The 19,818-nt window shown below is 31.4% G+C and overlaps 1 protein-coding gene across 1 annotated transcript in view; it reads right to left on the reverse strand.

Moving 5' to 3' along the window:
• LOC130655884 (dynein axonemal heavy chain 6-like) overlaps nucleotides 1-19,624 on the reverse strand; it is a 43,562-nt gene extending 23,938 nt beyond the window's left edge. The window contains exons 1-38 of the mRNA XM_057458698.1: nucleotides 19,142-19,624; nucleotides 17,171-17,203; nucleotides 16,640-17,091; nucleotides 14,739-14,951; nucleotides 14,553-14,607; nucleotides 14,343-14,477; nucleotides 14,141-14,267; nucleotides 13,854-13,965; nucleotides 13,461-13,599; nucleotides 13,193-13,377; nucleotides 12,848-13,077; nucleotides 12,550-12,701; nucleotides 11,985-12,239; nucleotides 11,651-11,800; nucleotides 10,947-11,189; nucleotides 10,369-10,512; nucleotides 9,542-9,751; nucleotides 8,882-9,094; nucleotides 8,526-8,803; nucleotides 6,628-6,868; nucleotides 6,407-6,553; nucleotides 5,986-6,222; nucleotides 5,747-5,902; nucleotides 5,374-5,673; nucleotides 4,714-4,867; nucleotides 4,371-4,642; nucleotides 4,003-4,104; nucleotides 3,824-3,934; nucleotides 3,408-3,497; nucleotides 2,555-2,650; nucleotides 2,279-2,475; nucleotides 1,895-1,994; nucleotides 1,738-1,821; nucleotides 1,370-1,594; nucleotides 959-1,060; nucleotides 749-868; nucleotides 451-598; nucleotides 250-356 (exon numbers count right to left, since the gene is read on the reverse strand). Coding sequence (XP_057314681.1) covers nucleotides 250-356; nucleotides 451-598; nucleotides 749-868; nucleotides 959-1,060; nucleotides 1,370-1,594; nucleotides 1,738-1,821; nucleotides 1,895-1,994; nucleotides 2,279-2,475; nucleotides 2,555-2,650; nucleotides 3,408-3,497; nucleotides 3,824-3,934; nucleotides 4,003-4,104; nucleotides 4,371-4,642; nucleotides 4,714-4,867; nucleotides 5,374-5,673; nucleotides 5,747-5,902; nucleotides 5,986-6,222; nucleotides 6,407-6,553; nucleotides 6,628-6,868; nucleotides 8,526-8,803; nucleotides 8,882-9,094; nucleotides 9,542-9,751; nucleotides 10,369-10,512; nucleotides 10,947-11,189; nucleotides 11,651-11,800; nucleotides 11,985-12,239; nucleotides 12,550-12,701; nucleotides 12,848-13,077; nucleotides 13,193-13,377; nucleotides 13,461-13,599; nucleotides 13,854-13,965; nucleotides 14,141-14,267; nucleotides 14,343-14,477; nucleotides 14,553-14,607; nucleotides 14,739-14,951; nucleotides 16,640-17,091; nucleotides 17,171-17,203; nucleotides 19,142-19,246 — 6,420 coding nt within the window. The 5' untranslated portion in view covers nucleotides 19,247-19,624. The remainder of the gene's footprint in view (nucleotides 1-249; nucleotides 357-450; nucleotides 599-748; nucleotides 869-958; nucleotides 1,061-1,369; nucleotides 1,595-1,737; nucleotides 1,822-1,894; nucleotides 1,995-2,278; nucleotides 2,476-2,554; nucleotides 2,651-3,407; nucleotides 3,498-3,823; nucleotides 3,935-4,002; nucleotides 4,105-4,370; nucleotides 4,643-4,713; nucleotides 4,868-5,373; nucleotides 5,674-5,746; nucleotides 5,903-5,985; nucleotides 6,223-6,406; nucleotides 6,554-6,627; nucleotides 6,869-8,525; nucleotides 8,804-8,881; nucleotides 9,095-9,541; nucleotides 9,752-10,368; nucleotides 10,513-10,946; nucleotides 11,190-11,650; nucleotides 11,801-11,984; nucleotides 12,240-12,549; nucleotides 12,702-12,847; nucleotides 13,078-13,192; nucleotides 13,378-13,460; nucleotides 13,600-13,853; nucleotides 13,966-14,140; nucleotides 14,268-14,342; nucleotides 14,478-14,552; nucleotides 14,608-14,738; nucleotides 14,952-16,639; nucleotides 17,092-17,170; nucleotides 17,204-19,141) is intronic.
• Nucleotides 19,625-19,818: the final 194 nt, after the last annotated feature.

A 19,818-nucleotide genomic window follows, 5' to 3' on the forward strand; every position in this document is an offset into this window, starting at 1 on the left:
TTTATTTCTGTCTCAAAAGTCCAAATGCTTGTACCTTTTAGGCCAAAATGTATGAGTGTATCGAGCAAAAATTGCTTTTAAGACTTAAAGATTTAAACTATAAGATTTAAATATGAATTATATGCTTTCAGTGATATAAAAATCAAAAAGGTGACAAAAATAACGATTTGGGTGTCTCCATAAAACATAAGACTTCCTGAACAACCTATCTTTACTTTTAATGATGTATATTATACAAAATTCACATACCTGATATTGTCTGAGTAATTCTATCGGCGGTTGAGAACCGTATGTATCCAATTTAGGCATATTTAAATCGTCTACGAATAGTATCACCCTTTTACCCGGAGGTGCACCTTGATAAAAATGTAATTTTTGAAGAAAACTTTTTATTGGAGAAAAAATACTTTCATTTCTACCAAAGTTTAATTCATAAACACAAATTGTTACCTAGAATATTCTTCCTTTTCTTATCCAGTTTTGATTCAATCATTTCTTGAGTACGAATGCTACTTGTTTGTGCAGAAAAGTTTAGAAATAGTGGTACGTAGTCAGCTCGTTCTGCAATATCATTTAACATTCCTTTTGCGATGACAGACTAAAATGTAAACAATTTGAATCAAATTACCCGTTTGAAATCACAATTCTATATTGGTGTAATAAAAATATACAACCATCAATTACTATTTATAGTAAAATTATGAATTATGTCTAATAAAAACCTATGTAAAATTATTTACAAACAAACCTTTCCTACTCCAGTAGTGCCTGTGTACAGGACAGATTTATTAACAGTCAGCAGTTTTTCCATAAGGTACCCATATCGTACTGTATCTACTGTAGGTACTAGTAAATCAAAGTATGGAATCTGAAATACAAAAAAGTAATAGTTAGTTAAACAAACTGTGAACAGGACACAAGAGGTCTAGAAAGTGTTAGAACATTAAGAACTGCATACTTCTGGATTGTACTTGAATGAGGGTATGATTTTTTCCCATGGCTCAAAACGTTTCGATTCCAAGTCAACAAAATAGCTGTACATATCTCCAGACGCAGGTAGCTAACAAAAAAAAGAAAATACATGAAACTACTGGTTTAACTATAAAAATCATAGCATCCTCATGACTTCTTTGCTCCAAATTCCTTAGTGTGTTATGATGGCAAGTTAACCACTAATTAAAATAATAACACAACATCTCACAGCCAACCATTACACCAACAAATTATCATCCCTAATAAATCAATACTTTTATACTTTGTTTTATTTACTCAGATCAAATTTCTAGTTCTTAGTGAAAATACTGATTAAGCAAAAAATCCTGACGGTCTTGCAATCCTACCTTTTTACGAGAAATCAAGTACTACCTACCCGGATATCACTATTATCTTGAAAAAGTTCCCTCATGAACGAATCAAACAAATCCATACTTGCTTCCACTAAATTTCCACCAAGAGACCAAAGAAAGGAGAAGCAAAACACAGATGCTATTAAAGGATGCAGTTTGACAACATCCAAAAATGAATCTGGACCAGAAACACTAAACACCAAACTTTCAAGTAATGCACATAGAGTTGTCACTTTACTGATGCTGACCTGAACAAAAAAAAACATAAACTAAATATTTTATAAACTAAATATAAAATATACAAATTCAACCAAAATAAATCGAAATGTTATGTTGATAGTATAGACACAAACCTATGTTACAAAACGTTTAAAAAATTAAGTGAATAAACCTGAGGCATGGCTTGTATGCATTTTTTTCGAACAAATGTCAGTGCTTCGTCGATATAACGTTCAAACAAATTCATGAGATAATTCTACAAAAACACATACATCTTTAAGTATACTGCATAGAAGAAAAATGTAATCAAAATAGCAAACAACACTAACTTGTGTTTCCTGTTTAAATTTAGGACCAACTTTCTGAATCCATGATTTAACATAGGGTTTCCAGCCAAGATTTTCAGGATCATAATACACCATACCACATCTATATAAACATAATTTGAACATACTATTTTTCAAATCTATTTATCGGAAAGAAAATGCCCATTTACATGTTCAGTTTAACTTGATTGAACAACTTTGTATTCTATACCATTTTGGACAGAGAAAAAAAGGTAACCTAGCAAAATGCAAAAAAAGACACAAAAATTCATTTAGAAGCAAAACAATGCTTATTTGCTGCTTACAAGATTAATTTCTTCTCAAGTACTTAGATCGATCACATAACTTTAATTAACTTTTAAGTGAAGAAAGAAGAATAGAACATACCTGCTGACAGTTGCAGGAGAAGCTACAGCTAAATCTTGTACTTCAAACAACATATGGATAGTTGAATTTAATTTGATACGTTCCGAGTTGGCCAGACACAACATTTTGTTGTCATCAAGCACCGTATTCATATTTTCAATCCACAATGCATCCACAGGTCCATCACAAACAATCCATTTATGTTCATCAGAAGTGTCCTGTACAGAAATAAAAAATGATGGTATCTCTTACAATTTTTTTAAAATTTTCTAGAGTTTAACTCGTATCATCACACACCTGAACACAATGTCGCACAGACACTGCCATTAATCCGTCTTTCCATTCCATTGTGAGCTTATTAACTTCACCATACAATTCACCCATGTCGATGGACTGGAAAAAAAAGAAGAGAAATTGTTAATAAGCTACCAATGCACTTTTTTGTAAAAAAAATCTTATGTTATAATTAGTTCTGTCTGTGACAGGCAATGGATGTGTTCATTTTTCTTTCAAGTTGCTGAAAAATGCATGTCTGGTATGATAATGTACAAATTAAATGTGACGATGTCAATAACATTAATTTAACGATAATAGCCTAATTTAAATGATGAAGCCATGCACTGAAAACTTTGGGGCCTAATATCTTAGAAACAGACTAGTGACGTCAGTTTTTACACCCCACAGGTTACTAGGGACAACATTTCCCAAACTTGGGTCCCCCAATTTGTTTCGGAATGGACAGGTAATGACATCATCAAACAACTTTTTAACCCCAATAGCTTTGTAACTGTTCATCAAAAAAGTACTCATGGTTCTACACATTTCTTGATCAGCATTTCAAGCTCTATACAACAGAGGTGACAGGTAAAGAAATGTTTCTTATGGGTATTGTTGACATCATCAAAATTCATATAACGAATCTTTTTTATTGTTCTTCTGGGTTTTTCCACATGTTTTATCGACAAGTAAATAATTTATAATGGGTTCTACAAAAATTGCAGCTTAATAAAGAAGACTAATTTTTCTGAACTTTCAAAAAGTATTGTTTAGAACTGTGGCATCTATGTCAAATGTTAAGAGTTTTATAATGCAACAATTTTTCTTCGTATTAAAATTAGGATAACAAAGCTAGTGTAAGCAAAATAAATACCTTCGGGTTGAGAACATATGTATGGACAGGCTGATAAAAACTGTGCTCTTCACCATCTGCATGTAGTTTTGTTAGTGCATCTTTTAAAACCTGTAACACAAGTAACATGATAAGACAAAATTAAAAATTGTCTCATCTCTTGTATTAGTTTTAGTATTCTCCGTAATTCAACGTTTATGATGTTTAATATTTGAAAGACTTTTAACAAGAATATCACAGTTTACAACGGCACAAGCTGGAAGAAAAAATTTGATAAGTTTCCAAATTTTTAGTGCACTTGTCCTTATTAGTATCGAAAATTTATAGAACTACTAATTTTAACTAGCAAGTTTAAAAAAAGATGCAAAGCTAAAATGACAAAGACAGATAAATTCAACACAATAAAAATAACAATTCAGAAATAATAACAAACAAACCTGATAACTACTAGTTTTACCACCACCTGTTGGACCGACACTCATAACACCATGTCGCACCAACATTGTTTCATATAGCTGTATTGTTTTCTTTACCATTGACGGAATGTTCTGCAAAAATTATTCAAGTTATTTATACAGTTTATGTCATAAGTATATTTAGAAAATTTTTATCTTACTTGTAAGCCTTTGTTTACGATACATTCCTCGATAGCTGATTGTAGTTTACCATAATCATGTTCTGGAATGTCAACACCAGGAAATAAATCTTGCAGAATAGCCTGAAAATAATCATCGTTAATTTCATACATCAAATGGGATGATTTCACAAAAAATACTATTAAAAAGCGATATATAGATCTTCAATGCATTCGTTTATTTCTCCTTCCAAAGTTGTTAACTCATAATCCATTGTAAAATACAATTTACTTGAACCGCAATGCCAAAGCTTATTATTTGTTTTTGGCAAACTGCTGAATCTCTAATTTTCCAAACGAACTCAATAATATAAAAATATTGCAGATTTAAGAATGTACAGACGTCTTACTCTGAATAAAATTGCATCCTGAGCTAGAAATTTTGGTAAATTGCTATCTCTTAATGCTCTTATCAATACAACATCCTCATTCAAGTTTGGATGTGTTCTTTTCAATGAACCAGCCATGACAAGGACAGATTTAACTGCTCTCATGCCAAAATCATAATGGTCTTGTTGGGACAACTGCTCCGAACATAAGCGATACATGTTCACCATTTTTCTGGCTAATGTTTTAGAAGACTCAAAACCTTCAGAATACAGAATGACCTCCGCAATTAAACCTATCAAAAAAGAAAAGTGTTGAAAATATCTGCTAATAACCAGGGTAATTAGAAAAATAAGAGAGAATCACCATAGTCTGGCACCATCATAGACATAGGTCTGAACAATGCTTTTAAGTTATCAGGTAATTCTGTTCTACCAGCATATCCAGGATTCATTGTAATAAAAGCTGCACAAGTTGGTACAAGTTTGATTTCTCTTCCTTCAAACATAAAACGAGTAGCCTAAAGGGGACAAGTATAATATATTATAATATTTTACCAGCCACTTATTCTAGGTTATTAGATACGTGATCATATATTTTGATGATGTCAGAAAAATTCCACTAATGCAGTCATAAAAATTGATAGAGACTTTGAGCCAAACTAATAAATATACAAAAAAGATGTCTCAAGGATTTTATAATATATATATATATATAATATATATATAATAATAAGACTTTGTCCCAGAAAATTAAGGTCCACAGAATTAACGCAAAGTTTAAAATTTCATGTTATTTTTTTAAGCATTATTATTCTATAATAAGGTAATAGAGAGAAAAATTGTGGAAGTAACTTTTGTCAAGACGGGGATTCACAATGTTTAAGGAATAAACTTCAGCAAGCAATATATATTTAATAGTTTTATTCCCTTACCTGCGATCTTACCTTATCTTATCTGATTTTTTCTTTTTTATTGTAAAAAATTAGGCAAATTTAAACCTTTCATGTAATAACAAAACACTTACCCTTTCCAGTTTAGCATTTCGTATCGTCAACAGTTGTTGAGCAATAACTGACAAGACTTCAATATCAATACGATTAAATTCATCAAAACAACACCAAGCCCCTGACTGAGCCAGGCCTGAGAAAAATCTTCCCATCATTTTATAATCCAAGCCTTCTGAGCAATTAAACACAACACATTGCTTTGCTAGAGCTTTTGCAAGATCTTTCGTCGTTTCTGTTTTACCAGTACCAGCTGGGCCAGCAGGAGCTCCCCCCAGATCCAATTGTAATGCACCCATAAGGCATAGATAGCAACGATCCTAAGAAATTTGAGTTTTATGTGACAAATGGAGTAAATGTTAAATATAAAATAGATAAAAAAGAAATATTTACAGTAAGCGGTGTAATGACCAATCTGGGTGACGCACCAAGATATTCATAACCATAAATGTATTGCGAATTTGACATGCGGACAATGCAATTATCAATGTCTGTGTCCCAATAATATCGTAATTGCTTTAACCACTCAAAATCATTTTCATTATCAATCTAAATAAGAAATATAAACAAAAGCTTAATAAAACATACAAATGATAATAATAGTCATATATATCCTTAAAAACAGTAAATACCTGCTTTTCTACCATGCCACTAATGATATCTCTGGCATGAACGTCAATTGTAATCAATGCACATAATATATTTCGAGTCAACTTAGGAAGTTTTCCACGTACTAATGCTGCCAGGTTATTCAAGTTTTTAAATGACTTTTGTTCAAAGTTTTTCATTGCTTCTAATCGATCACCTTTACAAGTGAGCACTGCATTGACATCGACACACCACATTGTTTGAGATACTGTCAAAACAACCTAGTTAAAAATATAACAAGTACTAATTACTATGTAAAACTTCTTGCTTCATATTTTTAATTTTCATTAATTGTATGTGGTGCATGTTTTTACTATTTTGACCTTTAAACCGTCTGCTGATAACGTTACAGAACAAATGTTGTATATCTTATTGCTAAAAAAAGTCATAAATTGCTATTAATACTTGACTTGAATGTAATGTAACCCATTCTTCTCGTGATTTGAGTTCGTAATCAGCTATTGCTCCTTTAACAAGTTTTCTTAATGCATTGACCATAGACTCTTCAACTTTACCAAGCCAGTCTTCCACATTCCCTCGAGCTTTTAATCCCTAGAGAAAAAAATTTGTAAAATATATCAGAGTAACAAACATAAAGCACATGTTGATATATTTAGCTGTTATACCTTAGTCAAACCAACTTGTTCACCTTCAGGTGATATCATTGCTAAAATGTCATTACTCTTAGCAGCTGTGGCAGAGCTGGGACGTTCATTCATTGACTGATCAAGTGCTGCTTGTGGAGCAGAACCAAATTCCAACTTTGAAATGGCATCAAAGCATTTTTGTAAATGTGGCTGTACAGCATGTGGATTTCTTGTCTGTGATAAAATCTCAAGCAGCTCATCGTTTGATAGGAAATAAAATCTAAAAATAAATTCAGCACCATTTTAGTCTATAACACATTGACATTGAAATATTGACAATGGATACTGTAACACAAAAAATATTGTCGATGGATACTGTAAGAGAAAAAATTATCATTAGTTTTTCAATATGCATAAAAAATAGAATTTCTTATTGGTGAGGTTCTAAAAATATCTTGAAGTGTGTTTATTTGCAACTAAACAATGTTACTCATTTATCACCGTCATCATTCTTGGCTTAACGTTCGTTTTCCAAATCACCCTCATTAATGACCCTCTTCCAATCTGATCTAAGCTGTGTTGGATCTAATCTCAAATTACTCTAGATCAAGTCTGTCCTTATTATCTCCTGTCAAGTGTTTCTCTGTCTAACTATCTATTTATCAAGTCTCTACACTTTCTTACCCAATTATCCTCCTCCATTCTTTTCCAAAGTCCCAACCAACTCAATCTTCTTCTCTGGATAACATCTTAAATGATACAGATACCTAGCCTGCTTTTTAGCTCATCTGAACTCTCTCTCTGCTCTCAGACTTCTTACACAGGCCTCATACCTTAATTGACAAGACTCTGCTAGTCAACAAAGAAAGTAACTCTGAACTTTTTCAAAGGTGTTTATAACGCCACATTTAAAACCATACTAAGTAAAATTATGTTAAACTGCTTTCCTCTTGGTTTTGTTATTCGAAGTTTCTAGTGAAACCAAATAAGTTCTACACAAAAGAGTTGTTTTGTTTTAATAGCTTTCTTAAAAGTTATGATATAAATTATGAAAAAATAGGAGCAACAAATGTTAAATAAAAATTAGGAAACTAATCAAAAAACAATTTTAGATACATCCTCCTGGATAGACAAATTTGAAAAAATAATTTAGTCATTTTGTAAGTGAGACCTCAGACTACCTTACAAATCTTCCGATTTATTATTTCAGTAAAAAAAACATAATACCAACTAATAGACAATTTTGAGTTCTTTTTAAATATTCATAATTGATGTATAATAATTGATTATTAAGAAGATATAGTGATTTTAAAAAGCTGTGCTAAATTTTTTTACAGTATTTTTAATGAAGATTTAAAGAAGACATTTTACTGTTGATTTTGAAACATGTTCTTGTTCTTAGGATCATTATTAAGATCGTTAGTTAAGAATAAACATTAAAAAAACATCCCAACAACAATCACAAGGAATGTCTGCTTTATTATCTGTACTTGATAAATAAATACAATAGTTTGGACATGATAACCTTCTCCACATTGGAATAGAAATATATATATATATATATATAAAGAATATATATATATATATATATATATATATATATATATATATATATATATATATATATATATATATATATATATATATATATATATATATATATATATATATATATATATATATATATATATATATATATATATATATATATATATATATATATATATATATATATATATATATATATATATATATATATATATATAATATTCTATATATATATATATATATATATATATATATATATATATATATATATATATAGAATTTTTTTGAACTATTCCCCAAGTAGGAATTCATCTTTTCATTTTTTATATGTGTCCTTATACCTGTCTTGCTAAGATAAAAAGTGGAAAATATAAGCAAACTATTGATACCTTGGAAAAACAACACATTTGGATTCAAGATAAGCCTCCAGACATTTTTGAATTTGATCCAATAAAGCATTGTTTTGTTGGAAAGTTTCCAAAAGGCCTGGCTGAGTTGCTGCACGTAACGCATTTGGCAAACGATTTAACTTTCTCATAATATCTTTCCAAGATTTATCAACCTGCATAAACATTTTTGCTTCTGCTGGAAGTTGCCGTTGGATGTCGGGTGCACTAAATATACTTTCAAGGTATAACCAATTTCTTTGACAGATAATCCATTCATCCTGTCAAAAAAATACGAGTTACAGATTGAAAAATAAAATAGAAATGACTGATACTTTTTAAAACATAAATTTTCATACCATTGTCTGACTGAATAATGCAAGTTGTTTAACCCATTCATCAACTTTAGGACGTATGGGTCCCACATGACGAGAGCTTGCAATTGTTGACACATTAACCTGGCTGTCATCAAGGAGGACTTGAATATCATCAGTACCACCCAAAATAAACACATCTTTTGAATCACGATGTGGAAGAACAATAAACTCTGCTGATTTCCAAGAATCTTCAACCTGAAAAAAATTTACACAAAAAATTAGTTTATGTTTAAATCTTGAGTATCAAAATATGAAAAAATAATGAGAATTCTAAACGAATTTTAGCATAAATCAGAGCACAAAGTCGAAAATAAACATATTTAAAGCATACATGTTTCTCCCAGGAAATGCTAGCCTTGGTATGTTGATAAATGACATAAAGTGTTTTATTACCGATTAGAAAAAATAGTATAATAGTTAAATAAACTCCTTTTAAGCAATCAGACAGCTTGACGTGATTATTACCACTTATTGTCTGCTGAGGAAGGTAATAATTTTGTGTTGATAATATTGGATCAGTAATTGCATGCTTCTACAGGATAAGGTTGACTAAACACTTAATACGAAGGGTACAATCCTAATGAATTTATTGTTTCAATAGTGATTAAATTCTTTTTTTATAGTTTGGTGTGTATTACATACCTTTTTTAAAATACCTTCTAATGACGCCTCACTAGATGCTTGAGAGGAAACTTCTTGAATTTCTTCGGAATGTTCAAATGCATCAAGCTCATTAAGTAAACCAAGTGTTAACACAGAGTCACTAGTAAACTTGTGATTTAATATAGTTTCAATTGAATCCCAATGACGTGACTTTAGTGAAGGATTTCGCAAGTCTGATATAGTTGGGAGCTAACAAAAGAGGAAGAAAAATAATGTGAGAAACAATTTCGAATCACATACAAGCTCAGAAAAAGTAATGCTTTACATAATAAGAAGTACAGTTACATACGTTTCTTGATATCATTGGTAAAAAAATGTGGTTATTATTATATATATTTTAAAGTAATCCTTTTTAAGTAAGTAGACATCTGTTAATTTGAATGCCATCAATTCAAACAACTACTGTTTTGAAAAAAAATCTTAGTTCCTTCCTTTATGATACTCTTTACAGCTGCTTAATTTTTTTTAGGTGCAACAATAAGTGCTAGTGCATGTGAAGATTACTTCTTTACCTTTAGATTTATTTTTAACAAATACTGCACAAGAAAACTATAATTTATAATACATGTTGCATTTACTGGTACCTGATGTAAAAGTATTCATTAAAACGGTGTACTGGTAGGCACATAATTTACTAGAGGATGTTGTGGGATGGCATTCATTAAAGTAAATACGGGGTTCAACAAGCTTTTGATAACACAAAATAACTTGTGACTATATTTTCTGATGTTTCTATCAACATTTTAATGCTTAACAAATAATTTTAATGTTGAGAATTTAAAAAATAATCAATAGTAAATATGCACCTTTGACCTCATGCTTTCAACTTTTTCTTTTAAAATTGGCACAACGCTATTTGGGGGCAATCCCTTCTCTAGTTGCATGACAGCTTTAACATATTTCATCACTTGTGTATTCATGTCTTCTGGATTAATCTCTTCGAATGGTAACTAACAATGCCAATATAAAAAATAAACGTTAAGCTTATAAATCACATTAAGTCTAAAAACTGATAAAAGTAATTTCTGTCATTTTTATTTCTGGCAATGTGTTATCTGTTTTTTACAAAGATCTACGTTTGTGACAAAACCATTTTTTGTATCCAAATTTTTATTGATCCATATTAGAAATTTTTCAATAAAGCCAAAACGATTTTAGTTCTGATCCCTTTTTTTAGTTCAGGAACAAAAGTGCAAACAAAATATTATTAGTTGTAGCTTTAAAGAGTCACATTTCTTTAGGTTATGTTATTAATGTCTTTTCTCCTTTGTTAGTTTCAGCTGGACTAAACTAAACTAAATGAAGGACAAAACAAAAGTCACTATAAAATGCTTTTAATAATAATGATAACAGAAGATGTCCCAATAAGTACAGAATTCATTACCTGTAACCACTGATCAACAGATAAATCCCATTCTCTTAGTGAATCCCATAGAAGTTGTTTTAATCTAATTTCTGCATGCACTTCCTCTAATTCTTCATACTTAGTGACTTCAACTTTGAAGTTCTTCTGGTATGTTTTATACTGAAATGCACGTTGCTGAAATTCCTCCATTTTATCTTGCATGTTTTTAAGCAAGTCAGTAATCGTATTGGCAGTTGAATTTGCATCAAGAATGACAGGATTCTAATTTATAAAAGATGTGTTAACAACAAATACATCTAGTTTTAAACAAGGCATATTTACCTTTCAAAAGTAAGGTATGTACAGCATAGCTTAAACAAACAAGTAAGCATATGTATTTTAAAGAAGAACTACTTTGTTCATCACTAACATACTGCCTGGCAGTGAGCGGGATTCAATCCGCGGTCCTTAGAACTGGGAGCCGTAGACGAACCCACTACACTATGTGCGGCAATATGTTAGTGATGAACTCAGATATAGTTTATCCAGATCTTGTGTATACATATAGGTGAATATTTATTATGATAAATATTCACCTATGTAAGCATATGTATGTCTTACATAAGTTGTGTCAAAAACAGAATTCTCTGTTTCCCTGTTAGGGTTAGGGTTTTCTGAATATTTAAACCTAGTGACAGCTTAAATAGTAAAAAAAAGAAAAACCAAAGAAGTTTTATACATACCTGAACTTCTTGTTTCATTGCCTTTACTTCCTTTCCAAGTTGACTAATATCTTTATCAAGAGATGCACAGAATTTGTCAATATTTTGGTCACGTTCTGCCAAAGACTTATCAATGGAATTTCTGACACCATTTATGGATGATTTTAGCGTCTTAAAAATAATAGAAATCGCAATATTTATTTCTTTGTTGTACAATCTGCCTCAACTTAACGCAAACAGGTATTTATATATAATCACATGGAATTTGGGCTAGATTTTGTTTTTTTTTTAAGGAAAAGGTCTCATTCAATGAAACATTTTAATAGCACTATTTTAAACTACCAGATTATCACACCTGATAGACTGCTAAATCTTCTGGAGGTGTTGGCACATTGTACTGCTCAATTAAATCATACAGCTGCTTCACTACTTCTGAATCTTTCTCTTTTTCATCTATTTGATCTTGAATATCATCTAAGAATGTCAATGTTTCAACATATTCTGTAGTTGACTGAGGTTTCGATCCAAGGTTATATTGTGCATTTTGTGAGAATTGGATCAAAACATCAACTTGTTTTTTCGCAAGCAAAGGTAAAATATCATGTATAACCTGCAAACAAAAAAGACATATATTACAAAACAAAAAAATATGGATTATAATTAATACTAAAATTGTCAACAGATTTTAAATTAATAATTTTTCTTGTTTTCCAGTTTGGTTTTACGTGAATAAACAATTTAAAATTAAAAAGACACATTTTTTTAATCAAAACATGTTTTAACATATTCTAATCTAACTTTAGTCTTGTAGTATATATAAATACAAGAAAAAACAATATATACTAAAGGCAGGAAAAATCAGTAAAATATTGCAGATCAAAGGAAAGAAATACATAATCAAACTGTTTGAAAATATATACCTCTAAACATTTCAAGGGAGATGGTGTGAGCACATCTTTTAACTTCTTAGTGTCAACCAACATCATACCAACATGTTTTGTCTCTTCTATGGAAACAGCTAAGTTGTGCTCTTTGGTATACTTCTTGAGTGCTTCGGAAAAGTACGCCACATCTGTTTAAGAAAAAAGAATATTTAAAAAAAAACATTTTCTAGAATTATTTGGGCGCATTGTATGTATTCACTTAATATCTTAATTTAATGTCCTAGCTACACAAAAAATGTAAAATAACAAAACAGTCCATTGGGTTTAGCCTTACCATGTTCTTCCATCCGGACACTTTTCAGATCTAACGCCTCGTTTTCCAAATAAAACATTTGGTACTTTTGAAACGTAGCAGCATATTTATTAGATGCACTGAACCCTTCATTAAGAGATTCTTTGATGTTCTGAATGACGTCCTGTAAGTGAAGATCATCGTCAAACATGTTGACTAGGCTTGGTCCCTCTCCACATGTCTTTTCCTCAATTTTTCCATTAATAACAGGTCTGATAAAAAAGAAAAGCATAATCATGAAATTGGTCTGTCGATTATTAAAAATAAAATTTAAAGAAAAGGGCAATAGCACATTTAAAGTTTACTCAATCTTAAAACAACACGCACCTGGTAAATGCATCAAAATAAAAATCTGGTACAAGATTAGCCAGACCTAGTACAGTATCTTGGAAGCTTCCTATGATCTCTCCAATACCTTGTCGAAATTCTTCAAGACTTGGTGAAAAGTGCAGAGACTTAGGCTCCAATAACAGCTCCACTTTAAATAAGGGATGTAAAACACTCTCCTCCAGCTTAAAATATTATTTTAAATTAAAAATAAAATAGAATTAAGGATCTTAAATTTTAGCAATAAGACAGATGTACATAAAAATACCTTATTGTCATTTTCCATTTGATCTTTGACTTCCACGTTTTGCAACTGTTCTTGTAAATAAGCCAACAATATTTCAATGGAATTTACAACCAAGTGATGCATAGTATTAACAATGACATAATCAGCTAGTCGAATAAAACTAAAATATAAAAAAGAAGCTATTACCTAGAACAGTTTTTAATGGTGAAAAAGGTAGGTATTTTGGGTCTAAATTTTTTAGTTTACAAAGATTCCTTTCAGCCAAATTTAAAAAGTCACAAAGTTAAATTGTAGCTTATTTTAAAAAACTGTAAACACAGTTTTTTTTTCATTTTATGTGTATCAAACTCAAAATTACATTTTTTGGCAGGGAACTGAAATAAAATAAATTAATAACTTCAAATTCTTATTTACCTTGTTAATCGTTTACAATGACTGCGTTTATTTGCTTGCTCGGTGTAAGTCATTTTATCAGGTTCCTCATACATTTCGAATTCATCATTAAAAGGGGATTCTAAGGTGTCATCTAAAAAGAATGACACAGCAATTAGCATACGGGATGTGCCAAAAATAAGGTATGATCAAACTAAATGTGTCAAAGACCAGTTTGTTTGGTGAACAAAATTAACGTCTATAATTATTCAAATAATAATAAAAACAACAAGTCAAATTATTACAAATTTTTTGCATAATATAACTACCTTCAAAATTACTTAATTGATCATAATGTTCATCTGGAATAAATCCCACACCAAGTAAGGCAGTACGGCATGCACTACGTACAACTTCTTTAACAAGTTCATGAAACTCTGACAATCTTCCCGCAACCTAAAATATAAATAGATTTAGCATATCGTAAGAAGAAAGAAATGTTAAAACACACCAATTAATGATATGCCATACTTGATGTAACTGGTGAAACTGTACACTTCTGAATTCGTCCAGAGTGTATGTGACGCCTTTCTCAACTTGACACAATCCCATATCACTGATTCTATGACACATATCTCGAATACTAAGTAAAGCTGGACAGAGAGACTAAAATATTAATGAAAACAATGAGTGGGTTATTACAACTGAACAGAGGATTTGAAATTTGATTTTTTCACTTACCATATTGACAATGAACAGGTCGTTTTGCAGACGATTTTTTGCAATGCTAATTTTTCTAAAACAAACAATTACATTGCAAAATTAGTTAACATAACAAATTATAAAGATGCTTAGTGTATGTGGGGATTTTGCACTTACAAAAAAATTTAATAGGTGAACTTTTTCACATGCGTAGAAAATAATTACCTCCCCCTGACATTCTTTTTCCACACATAAAAAGCTTTCCATTTGCGAAAATTAGCAAACATTTTGATCTTTATCAGTTTTGAATAATGATGAAGATCTTTTTCCCATTGGCTTAAAGGTGTGAAATCAGCTTCGTCATTACAGATGTGCGTTACACCAGATTTACTGATGGTGTAATGATCAGCTTGGTTTATTTTGCTGTGGCGGACAATCCTGAGTGAGCAGAAAGAATATGATCAAATTCTGATACAAATTTTACAAGTTTTTTATTACATATCAGTCTTTTTCAGGAATATTTGAGTAGGTGTGCGATGACTCGCACGTGTAAATCAAGTAACGCGTGCGATGTAAAACGTACGTGCAAAGAATGTTACGCCTACGATACGGGATACGAGGTTATTTTTGTTGCGCATTCATTTTGCGGTAGAAAAGTGGGGGATGATTTAAATTATGAACTCCAGACACGATGATCGAGCGTCTACTGGTATAGCGACTCTCTCAATCGTAACTTCCTTTTCTACATGTCCGAAATAGTATGCATGAATTTACTGTCCTTTTTATATTTATTGTTTATTTTTCAGGTCATCACAAGCAAATAGGCAAAAATATGCTTTGTTTTCAAATTAAAAAAAAATCTTTATCCGTGGCTTAAATAAAACTTCAAAATTCATTCAGACAGTTCAGCTACACTTTAACAAAATTTTTACAAAAAAAAATTTATACCGCCCCTGGGTTTCGTTTTTACAGGCATAAAGAAAAAATCCATTAAATTCGGACCTGCTATGGTTTCCAATTACTTTGTCAAATGAAGAAATTATCTACAATTAATTCCATGATAAAATGTCTATTCCGCCTGTAAGTGCAGTTTTACAGACTTGCTTCATCCCTGCTCCGTCTGCGTTCACCTCTTAGTTAAGAACCGCATCGCTGGATTTCTTGTGTTAGACCTGGTTACCAACGACGAAGGGGACAGGTGAAAGAGATTTATGTCTCATAGTTCTTATAACTAAGTCAGGAGTCGGTGAATTAGCTAGGATGGTCAGGTTGGCTATGAATAGGCTTGCTCGTGGATTAAAAGGACCAGGAATACTCAATAATTTCTGAGATCTAAAAGTGTCCGACCAAGACGAAAATCAATCGGACGTTTTGTCTGACGACTCTCCAAAAATGGATTTTATAGGTTGATTTTGAAAACTCAATATTTATTTTTCAGGTGCGCGATTAATCACACGCCTGAAACGATTTAGGTGTGTGCCAAAGCGTGCGTGTGCGATCGCACGCCTCTCCTGAAAAAACTATAAAGCAATCAATACATTTCTATGAGCAAAGTCCAGTTAAAATATCCTTGCCAATATTTCTAAAGCAGCTGGATCTTGATAATCTTACTACAAAAATTTTATAAGGAAACAGAATGGGTAAAAAATAACTGTAATTGCTTGCAGGTATTAAAGTTATAAAAAAGTCCTGGAAAAATTAAAGAATTAATATAAAAAAGATTTCTTGTGTAAAAATTTATTTTAGTCTTCTTAAAACATGCAGGAGGACAGAATGGTTATTATTTAGTGTAGTGCAAAAACTGTTTAAAGTTTAATTCTACTCAGCTTATACATTAAAAGTTTTGTAGTGCACTATCCAAATCATGTTACAAATCTTTTTTCATGTTGGGTCGTGTCAATGGTAAAATAATTTTTCTTTGCCAAATAAATAGTATTTAAGTTATAGTCTTAAGTGTACCTGACAAAAAAAATATGTCACAAACTTAATCCTTTGTGTTGGTGCAAAAATAAATTTTAGTGTAATTGGAGTAAAAACCTTTTCAGGAGACTTTTTAAAATGAAAAAATATTCATATTCAACAACCTTAAATTAAGTATAAATCTATTTGAAAGTATAAAAACTTACTTAACATTGTAAGGGTTATATTTTATGGAAGATTTGTCAACATCTGCAGACATGTATAAAAATCCAACATTGGGATACGTTCTCACAAGCTTTAATATTTGCACTGGATCAGACAGTTCAGAGTCAATTATATCCTCTAAACTTTTGTCCAGTTGCTTGGCAGATTTATATCTCCCTAAACGAAGTGAGTTACTTGACTTTGGTGACTCATCTGGCTTGTCAGGTGGTGTTGGTATTCTACCATAACCTGCAGATATATCTATCTTCTCTTGACATTTTTTCAATTCATCTGGCAAATCTGGTAAAGGAGTAGCTTTATTTTCCAATGGCTCAACAGAGCTTTTTCGTTTAAATTTTTTTAAGTCAGGTTCCTCAGCTGAAACATTTATTCCAATAGGATAATTTAAATTCGATTTTTCGTTTTGTTTTCTTCTGTATTCAAGAAGGTGTGGCTAAAAGGAAAAAACAACTGATTAAAACTTACATTTCAAAAAAAGCAAGTTAATGATATGAGTTAAAAAATGTTCATACCAGTGGATTTAATGGAAGAGTTCTTTCTTGCTCCTAAGTAAGAAGAAAATTTGAGGCATTTTTCTTTATCATATTAAGTTCAATGATTTTACTGTAAGCAACAATTTAGATTTATAAAATTAGAATTTGTGTCTACTTCATATTCACCATACATATATGACTTTATGGTAACAATTAATTAGTTATATCTCTTATAATAATACGGAGACTGTGTCTGTCCGTAACAGGCAAAGTGGTTGTGTTCATTTTCCTTTGATGTTGCCGAAAAATCATGTCTAATATGTTACGTTTTCTGACGTTACGGCGCGACCTCAATAATACTACTTTAACATCAAGATCCTATATTAAGTTAATGAAGCCATCACAGTGCACCTAAAACTTTGAGGCTAAATAACTTGGAAATGAGGTGGTGATGTCAATGATTTTTCACCGCGTGGGTACCTAGGACCAATTTGGGCAAGTTTCCTAAACCTGGGTCCCCAAATTCGTTTCAGAATGGACGGGTTGATGACGTCATCTAAAAACCTTCAAACCTTTATATCTCTGCAACCGTTTGTAAAAAGTACATAATCCTATACATGTTCTTGATCAGCATTTCAAGATCTATACGATGAAAGCAACAGGTATACAAATTTCTAAAAAAATTTCGGTTTGGACGGGGCCATTGCTGACGTCAGCAAAATTTTTCAACCCTTACATCTCATTTGGAAGCAACCTTAGTAATGACTGCATTGATGTGTTAACTATAATTGGTGGGGATTCTGGTGTACCCCTAGAAGGGTGAATAAAGTAAGTATGCAAAGAAATGAACTATGGTTCCCTACAAAAGCAGGACAGATGTCTGGAGAGATAACAGGAGTGGGATGCTCCATGCCAGGCACTGACAGTCAGAAATGGGGCACCTCAAGATTAACAACAGGTGAGAAATACAAAAGAAGCTAGAGCTCACAAAAACAAGTCCTTATGAGTTGTGGTACAGAAAATGGAATCACAGGAGAGGAGTCCTGGATGTAATTGAGAGAATGAGTTAAGATGGAGGACACTACTAGAAGAAGAGCTCTGGATTTAGAGAAAAAGAATTAATTTATATTGGAAACATGTACATGAGTTTAATACAGCGTCTTCTTTCCAGCCTAGCATCCTCAGCAAATCTTACTAAATTATCCTCAGTTTTTTCTATATAAAAATTAAAATAAATTTTCTTTAGTTTGTGCTTTTATTGAAAACAACAGCAATTAAAGAAGTAAAACTTTGTTGATAATTTCTGCCTAACCAAATTTTAAGAAAATATATGAAAATTTGCAAAAAAATTTTTTTTTACAAAAGTTAAAAAGCTAAGTTGAAATTTTAGGCTGGGAATAGAGTTTTATATAATAGATAGAGATTAGATGTGCATATTTTACATGGCTATCCCACAAATATCAAGGGATATACCTTGTCTATTATTTTCAGAAGGGACCATGGCTTAGATGGAGAGTCCTCAAGTATTTAATGCTTTTTTTGAGCTATACAGACCAAATTATGGTCGGTGCTCTTCCAGACAACTCCCTACAATGCCCAAAAGCCCACACATTGTGCCATCTCCCCAATTTTTGTCACATGGCTTGGGTTAACCCAGGGCTATGGTAACATTCACTCACCCATATTAAATTGCTGCCAAGGGGAATCTAACCCTCCTGCACAAAGTATAACCAATAAGCTAGTCGCCATAATAATAATATAGACAAAGGACCATTAGCATGATTATTAGTAACCCAAAGCATTATTTTTTAACTTTTACTGCTTTTTAAGGTTATATTAAAACATACTGTGAGGTTTACACTGGCGGTCATCAGAATTCTATTTGCCTATTAGTTAGTCTCACTTTAAAAGTGTTTATTTTTTAGCCCTATGACATCTAGCAATCCATTCGACATATATCAATAGGTGACAAATGTAACAAAATAAAAAAATATAGTTATAATCAATTACCTTTTTATGTCTTCTCAATACTGGTTGCATGGATTTGAACAGTGGCTTTTGTTTTAGGACTTCTGGTTTTGCAACTAGGCGTGCCTTCAGTTGGTTTCTATCCATTGATGCTCTTCTTTCACCCTACTATTTTTATTCACATGTATTTAAAATTTTCGCATAATAGATATATACTTTCAGCATGGCATAGATCTTATTCAGAGATTAAACCCAATTTAGGAGCTCATCTTCGGGAGATTTTCTTGTCAAAAATAGACATTTAATTGCCTTTTGTTTTAAAGATGATCTCGGTTTCTTGGACACAAAAAATTAACTTTTGTTTGCCAACTAGTATGATAAACAAAAGAAATTATGGCACAATAATTTTTTCACTTATAATTCAAATATAGCAAATGTTAAACCAATTGACCAAAACAGTTAAACTTTTACTGATTAGTTGTGAAACTTTCTTGTCACATGATTTACGTCTAAATTAAAAATGGTTAAAACACTTGCCAAATTGTCTAAGATGTAAATAATAATGATAAATATTTAAAATGGCTAGTCCAGAAAATCACATGCCACTGTAGCTAATACCTGCCTCATTAAAATGACATTAAAACATCATAAAAACACTGTGCACAGATTCTATCCTTCTACCGCAGGATTGTTTGGGCTGTCTGTTCTGTAAATTACAT

This window comes from Hydractinia symbiolongicarpus, chromosome 8 (assembly GCF_029227915.1).
Source record: "Hydractinia symbiolongicarpus strain clone_291-10 chromosome 8, HSymV2.1, whole genome shotgun sequence".
Taxonomy (NCBI): Eukaryota; Metazoa; Cnidaria; class Hydrozoa; order Anthoathecata; family Hydractiniidae; genus Hydractinia; species Hydractinia symbiolongicarpus.